The sequence below is a fragment of the Lycium ferocissimum genome, chromosome 6 (assembly GCF_029784015.1).
Source record: "Lycium ferocissimum isolate CSIRO_LF1 chromosome 6, AGI_CSIRO_Lferr_CH_V1, whole genome shotgun sequence".
NCBI lineage: Eukaryota > Viridiplantae > Streptophyta > Magnoliopsida > Solanales > Solanaceae > Lycium > Lycium ferocissimum.
In genome coordinates this window covers 12,936,313-12,949,420 of record NC_081347.1, presented here as the reverse complement: position 1 = coordinate 12,949,420, position 13,108 = coordinate 12,936,313, and the positions used below count along the sequence as shown (strand labels likewise).

Genomic DNA, 13,108 nt, shown 5'->3' with positions numbered 1-13,108 from the left:
TTCATATCAATTCTAGATTCCTAGTACATGACCAAATCTTCAGTTAGGCACTTAAGTTCTCTAGTATAATAAACTAGTTCAAGTTGTTTGAGATTTTAATATACCTTAGATTGATCAGTCCCATATAGCTTCCTTTTTTTTTTTAAAAAATTTTTTTAGTGACTCGAATCCACAATCTTCGGGTTGGAGGTGGAGGCTGCTTACATCTGAGCAACCTCCTTAGTACCATATAGTAGGATCAACTCTTTGTTTGTTTGTTTGTTTAATACAGAAAAGGTTTAAAATTGCCTTCGTGGTTTCCGAAATGGTTTACTTTTGCCCTCCCTTTTAAAAAGGGGTCAATCATATCCTCACCGTTACAAAACAGAGGGTCAATCATATCCTCACCGTTACAAAACGTATTACACACATTTGCTTCTATCTACGGTTTGTGATATGGTTTACTTTTGCCTTTTTTCACTAACGAAGCAATTAAAAAATAAACATGAGAAAGATATTCAAATTTGCCCCACTAATTTACAATATATTTACTTTTGCCCTAAGTATAATAATCGATCTGAACTAATATTGGCTTCTATTTTTCACTAAGACCTCATTTTGAACCTTAATATGTGCATATTAAAATCACAAAATGACACTTAATCAATTGAACCTCCTCTTATTTACGACCCTCCCCTCTCCCACCCTTTATGGACCCGTCGCATTACGAAGTATTAGGATTATAGCCTTGTCAAATCAAATGAAATCAAATGAAAATTAGTTCCCGGAAGTACTAATGAGAAAACCAAATCCTTACTTAAGCTTTTCGGCTTTTTCATATCTTCCCTTCGAGGGTCCGGAACCAAAATAACCCAAAAAAAAAGGGTATGAACCAAAATACGCATTTAAAAAAAGAAGACCGGAAAATCGTATCCTTTAACGCATGAAAATCATGCGTTAAAGGATGGCTTCCTTTTTTTTTTTTTTAATTTCTTTCTTTCTCTTTCTTTTCTTTTTTTTTCTTTCTTTATTCCTTTCTTTCACACTTTTTTACATACTTTAGCCATAGATTAATCATGCTTCGAAACTCCAAAACTTGAATATTTTATATAGAACCCTATTTATTTTTGTGCGATTAATAAGGTAGGCTCAACACATCAAGGATTCACAAAACTTCGGATTGTCATTTTAGTGGTTGAAAAGTCTTTCGAAGTCCATTTTTGTTTGAAGGCTTCTTTTCATTAGCTTTAAGTTATTTATGTTTTAGGGTTTCACGTTATTTTTATATTAATGCGTAACTTTATTTTTAGTGATTATAACTTTATTTTTATAATCAATTAACAAAATATCAATTCATGATCAATTATTTATGTGTAATTTTTTTTTTTTTTTTGCGTTATACCCTTCAACCCCCCAACTAATTGGAGTCCGCAACTTAAATAACCCAAAAAGTGGATTTGGGTACCAAAATAACCCATTAAAAAACCTTTTGCCCACTAATTTATTTGTAAGTTGGTGAAATTTTAAATGGCCATAACTTTGCGCTCGGATGTCCATTTGATGCGATTTTTTTTTTTTTTTGATTTTGGGTATTTTTTTTTGAGATCTATGCATCCGAAGGCTGCTGCAAGGGCATTTCGCGCCCCAAATTTTCCAAAAACGTCGCTATCCGTTCAATTTCATTTTTTCCCCCAAATTAGGTGCAAGTAATTTTCATTTATTTATTTTTTAAATCTAATGGCGAAAAATATATTTCAATTCCATAATCCGGTGATAATGATGTTTTCAATGTCAATTTCAAGGTTCCAAATTCAATTTAAGAAAACAAGTTAGATAGCATTAGTGAACATACAAAATAATAAAAAGTGTCTACATTGTTACTTTAACCAACTTGGTTTGGTAAAGCCTTTGGCTTTTGACTTTTTTTTTATCTCATCCACCAGGGATCAAACCTCGGCAAGAGCGTTGAGAAGATATTATTAGTGAAAAAACGAACTAATTTATTTAACGATTAACATGGGATAAACAAGTAATTAACATGGGAAAAACAATTTCAGAAATAAATATATTAACAATGACATAATTAAAAAATATTAACAATGCCATAATTAACAAATAATTAACGGAGATCCATGGAGGTGTCATATTTGTAAATACTAAATTATTCATTATTCTTGAAATTAACTAAAAAAATTTCTCTAATTAGAACTTACTTAACTAGGATAAGTTATGGAGGAATTAATTAGTTATTTTGAATAATCCATGATATTGTATTGTTGATTATAATTTACTTAACTCGTAGTTAAAGTAATAACGAACAAAATTTTATATTAATTAACTAATCCTTCATTAAAAATTATGTTAACTAACTAATCCTTTCGAAATTCTGTTAATGATGTTCAATCCAAAACTAAGGATTTAGCTTATCGTTTGTTATTCAAGATTTAGTTTATCGTTCGTTATTCGGGATTTAGTTTATTATTCGTTATTCGGGATTTAGCTTATTGTTCGTTATTCGTTAATGGATTATTTTGGTACCCAAACCCACTTTTGAAGTTATTTAAGTTGCGGACTCCAATTAGTTGGGTGTTGAAGGGTATAACGCAAAAAAAAAATTACACAGAAATAATTGATTATGAATTAATATTTTGTTAATTGATTATGGATTATTAATTTGTTAATTTTTTATTTATTGTTAATTTATTTATTTGTGAAATTGTCAAAATAAAGTTACGCATTAATATAAAGAAAGAAAGTAACAATGTAGACACTTTTTATTATTTTGTGTTCACTAATGCTATCTAACTTGTTTTCTTAAATTGAATTTGGAACCTTGAAATTGACATTGAAAACATCATTATCACCGGATTATGGAATTGAAATATATTTTTTGCCATTAGATTTAAAAAAGAAATAAATGAAAATTGCGCACGAATTTGGGGGAAAAATGAAATTGAATGGGATAGCGGACGTTTTTGGAAAATTTGGGGCGGGCGAATGAAAATTTTGCGGCTAGCCTTTCGATGCATAGATCTCAAAAAAATACCCCAAAAAAAAAAAAAAATCGCATCAAATGGACATCCGAGCGCAAAGTTATGGCCATTTAAAAGTTCACCAACTTACAAATAAATTAGTGCGCAAAAGGTTTTTTAATGGGTTATTTTGGTACCCAAATCCACTTTTTGGGTTATTTAAGTTGCGGACTCCAATTAGTTGGGGGTTGAAGGGTATAACGCAAAAAAAAAAAAAAAAAAAATTACACATAAATAATTGATCATGAATTGATATTTTGTTAATTGATTATAAAAATAAAGTTATAATCGCTAAAAATAAAGTTACACATTAATATAAAAATAACGTGAAACCCTAAAACATAAATAACTTAAAGCTAATGACAACAAGCCTTCAAACAAAATGGGCTTCTGAAACCTTTTCAACCACTAAAATGACAATCCGAAGTTTTGTGTATCCTTGATGTGTTGAGCCTACTTTCTTATTAATCGCACAAAAATAAATAGGGTTCTACATAAAATATTTAAGTTTTGGGTCTCAAGCATGATTAATCTATGGCTAAAGTATGTAAAAAAGTGTGAAAGAAAGGAATAAAGAAAGAAAGAAAGAAAGAAAAGAAAGAAAGAAAAAAATTTTAAAAAAAAAGAGGAAGCCATCCTTTAACGCATGAAAATCATGCGTTAAAGGTAGTTTTGTACCTCTTTTTTTTTCTGGGATATTTTGGTTCATAACTTTTTTTTTGGGGTTATTTTAGTTCCGGACTCTCCCTTCCATTGGTTACCTTTTGGGATTTTCCAATGGCATGCACTCATAATTTTAGTTTGTAAGTAATCCTCTAGATTTCGTTCACAAAACCAAATCCTGGATAATGCTTCTCAGTATTTAACAAGTCCCCATTTGGTAGGAAATCTTGAGAGATTATACTCTCCTGTTAAATCAAATATTATCTTGTTTATGCACAATGTTAGCTTGATATTGTTAATACCTTTCCGGCATATATATATCTTTATCCGCAAAGTAACAATTTATTAAAGGACTAATCAATTCCCTTGTATACTATGACAACCTGTAGTTTTGTTGAAGACAGATCGATGAAACAATGGTTATCACCATCATAGACATATATATTAGTTGATTCTACTTCTTATGATGAGAAAAGTAACAACAACATGTTATAGATAATTGGAACCACAATATAAGTTATATTTTCCTAGTGTACTGCTACAACTTGTCATTTTTTAGTCTTAGTGTTTAACTCTGGTTACCGCTTGGTTAAGAGCATCTTTCCATTTCAAGTTGTATATTGCTGGATTAAGATGTAGCGTCTAGTAATAAGCACCAAGTTGGTCTTTAGAGGAGATAGTGCAACATCAATTAATATCTTCGATCAATTCAACTACGTAGCTGTAATAATTTTTTAAGTAAATAAAGTATTTATTAACAAAATAAGATGATCAGTACAAGGCAAAAGAAAGACTGAGAACCAGACAGCATGTCCCAGAAAAACCTCAGCCACTGCTCAAAGTATTAAGAGCCATAAGACCATAAGCAAAACGGGAGTAAATTTTATGGGTGGTCATACAATTTTGTGTCCATTACCAAAAGGTCATTATCCTTTTTTTTTCTTACCTAAAAATCATTTTATTTTGCTCCACCTATCACAAAAATAACTTTGACTGGATTTAGGAAAACCCCTTAGAATGGGTAAGAACAATTTATATGTAAATCTCCTTTTACAGATTGAGGGGACTGATAGAAGATCTACTTGTATAAAGACACCTAATTTCTAACGGGATATATCTACTTGTATAAAAAACCAGATGTAACCATTTGTGTGTGAATATATATATATATATATATATATATATATATATATATATATATATATTATGATACTCATGGCTATAACTAATCCAGCACAATATCCTTGAAGGCACAGTCGAATTAAGAAGTATGATATTTTCGTATTTTGAATTTTTATGTGTACGTTCTCCACACATGCATGAAAGAAACTTCTATTGAAAAACAAATGTCCAATCGCAACACATTTGAACCTTATATCATTTCAAAATGACACTTGAAAATATGTTAATCGAAATTTAAAATTTACGATTGCTACTCATTCCAACGACTTGTTTCGTGTAGAAATTTTCTTACTTTTGATGGAAAAAGGAATTTTTTATTTCTGACCCACCAAACCAGTTCCAACATATAAAGCACCCTTGTCATTTCAGTTTTATGTCTTTGATGCAGGAAAAAAAAAAAGTTGAATTTTATATTTTCTCGTGGCTCTGGAGCAACATATCCACTATCTTCCAGACAGACCGTGTTGGTGTGTGTATTATTTGACGAGACAATGAACCAAAAGAAAAAAAAGCATAGTTGACTTTTAAAAGCAGAGTCAAAATCAAAGAAAGACAATTAAGGTGAGTGAATAGTACAACTACCGTGTCAAAGGATCCTGAAGTCCTTATTAGAAATCCCACATAGTGTGAAGCCTAAATGGGCAATGTCACTTCACTACTTATAGTGGTGAGTTGTGCATAACTTCATGGATTGATCCTCACCGAAATAGGTGGGATCCTTCGTCCCTTTCCAAATTATTTTTCTGACAATACTATTTAAGCATTTTAAGGAGTATTAGATAGATTCGTTAGATAAACGTTGTATTTAACTAATTCTTCATGGAGACATGATTTCCAACAAGACGTTCATTATCTACTGTATAAATATTAAGAAAAAAATATTAACCTTATATATATAGTGAAATTTTCTGGTGAACGGTTTCGCTCCTCTAGCTCCATCCCCGTGCCAACTAGAAAAAGCTATAAAGCATCCACCAATAGACTAGGAGGACGAGAAATTAAAATCCAAATATATATACCGTACGCCAAAATTATGTGTCTGAAGCTTTAATGTAATTATGTTGTCACGACCCGACTAGAGGGCCATGACGGGCACCCGGAGCTACCCTACCGAGCACCACCTAACTTACTTGTCATCACATTCAATCTGAACATACACCGTTCTCATCATGAAACTCATTACGAGACAACCTTCATTTACTTCCCAAACATATATATATATATATATATATACACATAGGCCCACAAGGCTATAAAATGATGTACAGAACATGCACTAATAAGATCATGAGACATCTACTACCCACACACATGTATTTACGAGCCTCTACTAGAATACTAGAATCATAAGGACAGGACAGGACCCCGCCATGGCCCAAATATGTACACAAAAAATATACCAACAAGCGGCAACTCCGGAGAAGTGGAGTGTTCCTATAAGACTGCTGATAGAGCTCCTACGTATCCGGTTCGTCTCCCCGTCTACCTGCGGGCATGAACGCAGCGTCCATAAAAGGAAGGACGCCAGTACGAATAATGTACTGAGTATGTAAGGCATGAACCATAATGTAGTAAAGCAATAAGGAAACATGAGGGAAAGAGATAACTTTGTATATCAAGCGCCTCTTAAGGCGAATACCATGCATGTAGCCTTTTAAGAAAACATTTTTCATACATACATAACATAATATCATCACTAGCCCGGCGTACCGGGGGTAATCATCTCACGCCCCCACTAGTGGTGGATTTGCCCGCCAACTAGGCACGGTGTAACTATTATCATCCATAAGCCGCCCGCGAAGTGGTGTACGCCCCGACCAACTAGGCCCGGTGTAATCATACATAAAATATTAAAAGCTACAATTCTATCGGAGTGACGTAAGGTCGGTAACCTCCGATTATGTTATGGAATAATCATGATCGCCATGTCTCACCTTGAAGGAACTAGTATTATGAGGTGAGACTATCAACAATGAGTAATATCAAGAAAATCATGCAATAGGATCATTAGTCTTATTATAGCATCATTTCATAAGCTTTAGAATCTCAATGAATAAAATCATCATAATCATCGTCATTATCATAGAACATATCTCATCCCTTTCTCATAAGAAGCTCTTAGAAATCTTTAGCCTTCAACTTTGGGATATGAGGAAGTCATGGAAATATAAAGGAATCATAGTATCGGAGTCATGCCTTTGAAAGAAAGGGACTAGCCTTACATACCTTTACGTCGCTTTAACTTTATCGACTAAACGCTTCCCCTCCAACCTCACGATTCTACATTCAAGAGAATTCGTACTAAAATTAGATAATTGGAAGCATACTTGAGTCTAAACTAAAATGAGTAAGAGCTAATGAAAATTGGGCAGCATTTTCTTTGTTCCAACCAATTCCTCCATATGATAAACAACTCCCAAATATCGATAGCAACACCCATAATATCATAATCCATAAACTTCTTCAAGTTAAACATTATTCAACTCTTAAAATTCCCTTTCAAAGTCATCCTTAACCATAACTACAATGCAACACCATATCCATTTTCATATAATACTTCCTCAACATCATTAGTATCATTCACAACATGATTATACTCATGGCATATCAAGAATTATGATTCAAGTCAAATTACTATTCAAGAATATCACTATTTCCACATTTGAGCCTCATATTCTACTTTCTTCCCCAGTCCAAGTCATTCAACCACTCAATACTCTTAATAACATGAGATGAATACAAAACTCACCTTTGGTGATGTAGGAATGGACTTTGGATGAGAATACTTTACTTGAGAAAAAACCCAACTTCAATTCCAAGAGAATTCTTGGCTTCCATCAACCCTAGTGAGCATCCACACACTTGATTCTCTTGATTCTTGGTGTTTAACCTTTGATTTCTCTTGGATTTGTGTTGATATGTTGAGTTAATGGAAGCTTTGAGAGGATTTAGGGCTTTATTTTGGGTGAAAAATGAGGCCTAAATCGTGGGAAGCCTCTATTTATAGGCTTAGGAAAATTTTCCACCGACTTCATTTTCTGGAAATTTCGGGGAAATGACTTTATTCACCGTACTTTGAAGTACGGGTTACTGTTCATCAGAGGTAAAAAAAATTCCAACTTTCTAGAATTTTTTGCAAAGTACGCCCAGAAAGTGCGGGATGTACTTTATTGTATGGGCCATACTTTCGTCTGTACTTCACAGAAATGTGATATGTCAGTTGCATTGGAAAGAAGACTCGCTGAACTTCAATTTTCATAGGTTATGGGTTCCGTAACTCCTTATATTCTAGGAGATATGCCCCTCTCAAGTTGGACCAAAATTTCTGTCCAAAATTCTGCCAAGTTTTTTCCAAATTTTCAACGAACCTAATTTCTTCGATTCGCTTGATACCGAAACCCTTAAATACTTGTCTAACACTTATTAATAGTCTTTCTTGACCTTATAGGGGTATCACAACCTCTCTGAACTCACGTTAGTTTGCTTACGACGACGCGAAAATTCACGAGGTGTAACATATGTCCACGGTATAAAAATTGTATAATATATGTATATATATTATATGTTATGTGTATAATTCTGCACTTTGCTTATTTCTTATTATCTCTAGATGCTTGTCAGGGCAAAGTAAAGTGCTAAACGTCTTTCCAAAAGTACATATATGACACTCAATGGTTCTGCCAATGTGTACATCTAGAGAGTGGAAACGACATACACTATATATATGGTGTTGGTGGTTTGACGATAAATATAGAAGAAATCTTCTTCCCAACCCCACCAAAATTGAAAGAAAGCATAGTTGGAAAACTTATTTGATTTATTTCCTTAAAGAGTACAAGGAAATAAAAAAAGTAGAAAAATAAATACGAAGACCCCTCAGTGAAATTGATTTACTCCTTCCTTAAACAGCTCGCTGACACAGTGTTGTATATCTTTGAACTTGGACTAGGATTCATATGTTGTTCTTCAGGCTAATTTGCAACTTAATTCTCATTGTTCTTATAGACCTCTTTAACTCACATCACCTTCAGAAGAAAATTGCAGTACAACAAAACATCATCATTAGTTAATTTAAATTAGTTCGTGGTACAAAGTAACATAGCCACCACCAGAAAGACCATGTTGTTGTGTGGATTCTCTGAGGAGAGATGCGCCAAAAAAATAAAGCATGGTTGACTTAGTTAAGAATATCTGAGAAAGAACTATACATGGTACATGAATCCTTGAACTTCTTATCTGAAATCCAACATGGTGTGTTGCCTAAGTAAAGAGGCAGTGGCTCTTACTGCTTAGTGATTGAAATGATTGAAGTATACTAAACTATCCGTTTGGCCATAAGAACTATTCACTTTTTTCCGGAGTATTTTTTCACCTTTTTCAAAAATCAGTGTTTGGCCATGAAAATTTCAAATACAACTTGAAATTGTATTTGAAATTTGAAAAACAATCAAAACTTGTTTTTTACTTTTTTCACAACCAAACCTTGTTGAAAAAGTACATTTCAACAACAAACTATTATTTGCAAATACAACTCCAACTCTAACTTCAAAATTTTCAAAAAAAATGAATTCGTTTTTGATTTCTTTGGCCAAACGCCTACTAAATTTAATGGCACTGTGCATAATTTTATGAATGCGATCCTCCCCAATTAGAATAAAGGTGTGGGTCATGAGAGATTGCTGGGACCCTTTGTCTTTTTTCAAGTTATTTTTCCGACAATACTTTATCTAGGCATTGTGATATGGGTTCACTAGATTAATCAAAGTCTTAATTATTTTCTTTTGGTTTGGTGGGATTGAGTAGATGATTTCTTGTATCATTATCACCAAAGCACCAACACAATGTAGTGTATGTGGATATTCCTTAGCTCCTGTCTTTTTCACCCTTGAGGGTTATCCTTTTTTAAAAGACGTTTAGCACTTTACTTTGCCTTAACAACTAGAGATTAGGAATTTCCTTATCGGCACATTGCAATATATATATTCTTGCTAATTTCTTTTTCTTATTTATTGACAAAGTTGGTATTTTAATTTGTCTCTAAATTAATTGATGTAATTCTCTTGTTTCTTTAAGGTAATAGAAGGAAAAGCAAAGTGCTGGCACTACTTGGTAGTTACTCAGGGGTGCTTTGACATTTTCTAGAATTTGGCTCAGAATTTGTTATATTTGTTGCATTTCATATGAATCAATTCCAGTTTGTTTCCTTTAGCTATTTAAATCTTCAGGTCCTTTCTTCATGTGTTGTCGTTTTTTAATCTTTTATTCTTTGGCAAGTAATCCTGCATTCATGGACAGAGAGCTTATTCACGTGAATTTTAACCTAACCGTTGTATATGTATTAAGAAATCACTAAATACTTATAATTATTTGACTGTAAATTCAGTTATTACAATATATTAACTTAAGGTCCGTAAGAACTCATAAACTTCAAATCCTGAATCTGTATCTGCACTGTCCATATTACAATAAGGTTTATTTATTCTTCTTCTTCTTCTCCTTCTTCTTCTATTTTTTTTTTTTTTGTTAGCGTGCACCGGATGCAAGTTGCAATCGCATGATACTTGATTTCTTAATTTTAGCTATAGCCACTCAAATAAAATGGAAATGGTAGCTGATATGAAAAGGATATCACTTGGCCAACTAATACAGGACATTACATGATTTAAAGAAATAACTTTGGCGTATAGCATATTTGATTTTCTCCAATGGCTTTTATCTTACTCTTACCTTCTGTTGGTTGGGACCCTGGATTTTAAAAGGGTACATATCCAAATATACTCTTACATGACAATTTGTGTAGGTTAATGTGTATAGTGGTTATTTTAGATTGAAGTCCGTAAATAGTTAAATGACAAGTTTGATTCATAGCTTGAAACCTTGAAACATCACTTCCGCAACATAATGATCGAGTTCCCTTTCCCTAATGTATCCATTTTCTTTTCTCCTGGTGCAAAAACAGATTTATAATCTTACTAAATCAGTGGACAAAAATATGATATGTTAAGTATTGCTTTTGAAAAGATAATATGAACATATGATATGTTAAGTATTGCTTTTGAAAAGATAATATGAACATCTTAGAAGTTGTTTCGTTTTAGTGCTTTTAGTCTCTCGATTCCCTTTGCTAAAGTTCCCGAATAAAGATTTTTGTTTCCTGACATGAAGAAACATAAGTCATTAATGAGAGAAATTGAAATAAAATTTAACTTGTATATACACTTGCAAGACAATGAATCATTGGAAAGCTACACTTTCGTTGGCCTCATGCTAACTAGCTAAAACTTTTCCAGCTAGAAAAAGAAAGAATTGTGTGATACCATCAATAACTAATCCTATTTTTCTATCTAATTTTGATTGCTAGACATAACACCTTCATGTTCGAGAGGTTCAATCCTTATTACAATTTCTTGAACTGCAATTAATGATGAAGTGTTGCTAACTACCAGCTGAGTGCTTGAAATTGCAGTAGTAGGAACAGAATTTCCACCGTTGACAATTTTTTGGCAAGTTTCAATGAGGCAGTGCCTACAAGTAGGACAAGAGGAGTGAGAATTGAGCCATTTATCGATGCACTTGACATGGAATCCGTGGTTGCACTTAGGCAGAACCTTAACTTTCTCTCCGATTCCAAATTCTGATAAGCAAATGACACACTCAGAGTCGAGCCCCGGATGTTTCGATTCAGTAGTGTATGTTATAACTGGAAATGTCTTAAGGGCTTTCTTCTTGATCCCTCCATTCGCTAATTTTGCTGAAGAAGGGTTATTTGTGTGGTTTGAGGATGAGTCTTCCAATATTAGGGTAGAGCACTTAAATGCACATTTTATGATGGAGTTCAATACAAGTGAACAAATCAAGGCCGATACAAGTACTGCCAACACCATGATAACATTTGCATCAATTGTGTTGTTGTGTTCAATTGTGTCGTGGCTGATTCCAGCAGCCGGTGGCGGCTCCATGGCGGCCTCTGGGAGTAGTCTTCTTGAGTAGTGGAAGTTCTCCATGTATTCTTGAATGAATTGTGTGGAAATAGTTGCCATAGAGCTTTTGGTTGAGACTTTGTATGTGTGTTTTCTTTGTTTGTTGGTGTAGAATGTTTAATGACTTGAAGTCCCACTTAGCAGTGACTTATATCGGACAAATTTATAGGGGCAAAGTATGGATCGACTTTTTGAGTCTTAAATAATGGAAGGATAATATATTTTATCTTCTTTAAAGATATGTATCAGATTTCCAAGCCATGTTTTAATTAACTAGATTTACTTCATAAACAAGTGGATCCCGTGCATGCAGCTTTTTAGAAGTATTAAATTCTCTTATTATAGAAAAGATACATTGTTTTGACAAGGAAATTAAAAGAAATGGTTAGCATACCATTGTAGGCTAAGGAAACAGTTCTGGTGCTTGCTCCACCAAGACCCTTCTAAGCTATGGGGCTATCCACTCAAGAAAAGCCCACCGCCATTGCCAGTAGCCGATTAGAGGGTGTTTGGATTGGTTTTAAAAGTGGCTTATATAGGCTAAAATCCAAAAGCCATAAGTTGGTCTTACTCAACTTTTGGCTTTTGACTTAATTTTATACCGTTTTAACCTAAAAATAAGTGCTTAAAAACATTTTTTTATCTCACCCAAACACCTCAAAAAGTAAAAAAAGAGCTTAAAAGCCAAAAAACACTTAGAATACGCCAATCCAAACACCCTCTAGGCTGCTAGCCTGCCACGTTAATATTGGCATTATAATGATGGAAAAATTACATATTTGGTTGCTCGTAATAATTATTATACTCCCTCCGTCCCATAATAAGTGTTACTTTATCCAAAAAAATTTGTCCCAATAATAAGTGTCACCTTAGGAAATCAAGACATAAATTTGCCATTTTTTTCCAACTCTATCCTTAGACAAAAAAAGACAAGTTAAAGTAACATCTAAATGATGATTGGAAAAGCCACATAGTAACTTGGTATTGTTGGATTCCCAATGTCCAATGTCCAAAGGATTACTACTTGTGCATGCTCTAATCAAGAGAAAAAAATAATTTATTTTTATTATATAGGAGCAATTTAGTAAACTTTTCATTGCATTATTAATTTGTTAATACGCGTGTTTTTGGCTAAGGTGACACTTATTACGGGACGGAGGGAGCAATTGCTAGTTATATCTATAAAAAAAAAAATATTGTCAAATATATACTACTTCCTCTGTCCCAATTTGTTTGACACTTTTCATTTTTGAAGAGTCAAACGGGCTGTTC

The 13,108-nt window shown here is 33.2% G+C and overlaps 1 protein-coding gene across 1 annotated transcript; it reads right to left on the bottom strand.

Moving 5' to 3' along the window:
* Positions 1-11,028: 11,028 nt before the first annotated feature.
* Positions 11,029-11,963, bottom strand: LOC132059362 (RING-H2 finger protein ATL78-like). The gene has a single exon (XM_059451955.1). It carries the CDS (start codon positions 11,894-11,896, stop codon positions 11,201-11,203), a length of 696 nt encoding a protein of 231 aa, XP_059307938.1. The 5' UTR covers positions 11,897-11,963; the 3' UTR covers positions 11,029-11,200.
* Between the last annotated feature and the right edge of the window lie 1,145 nt (positions 11,964-13,108).

Excerpts from the sequence above, each read along its gene's own strand:
- LOC132059362 (XM_059451955.1), bottom strand. The coding sequence starts at position 11,896 with ATGGCAACTATTTCCACACAATTCATTCAAGAATACATGGAGAACTTC.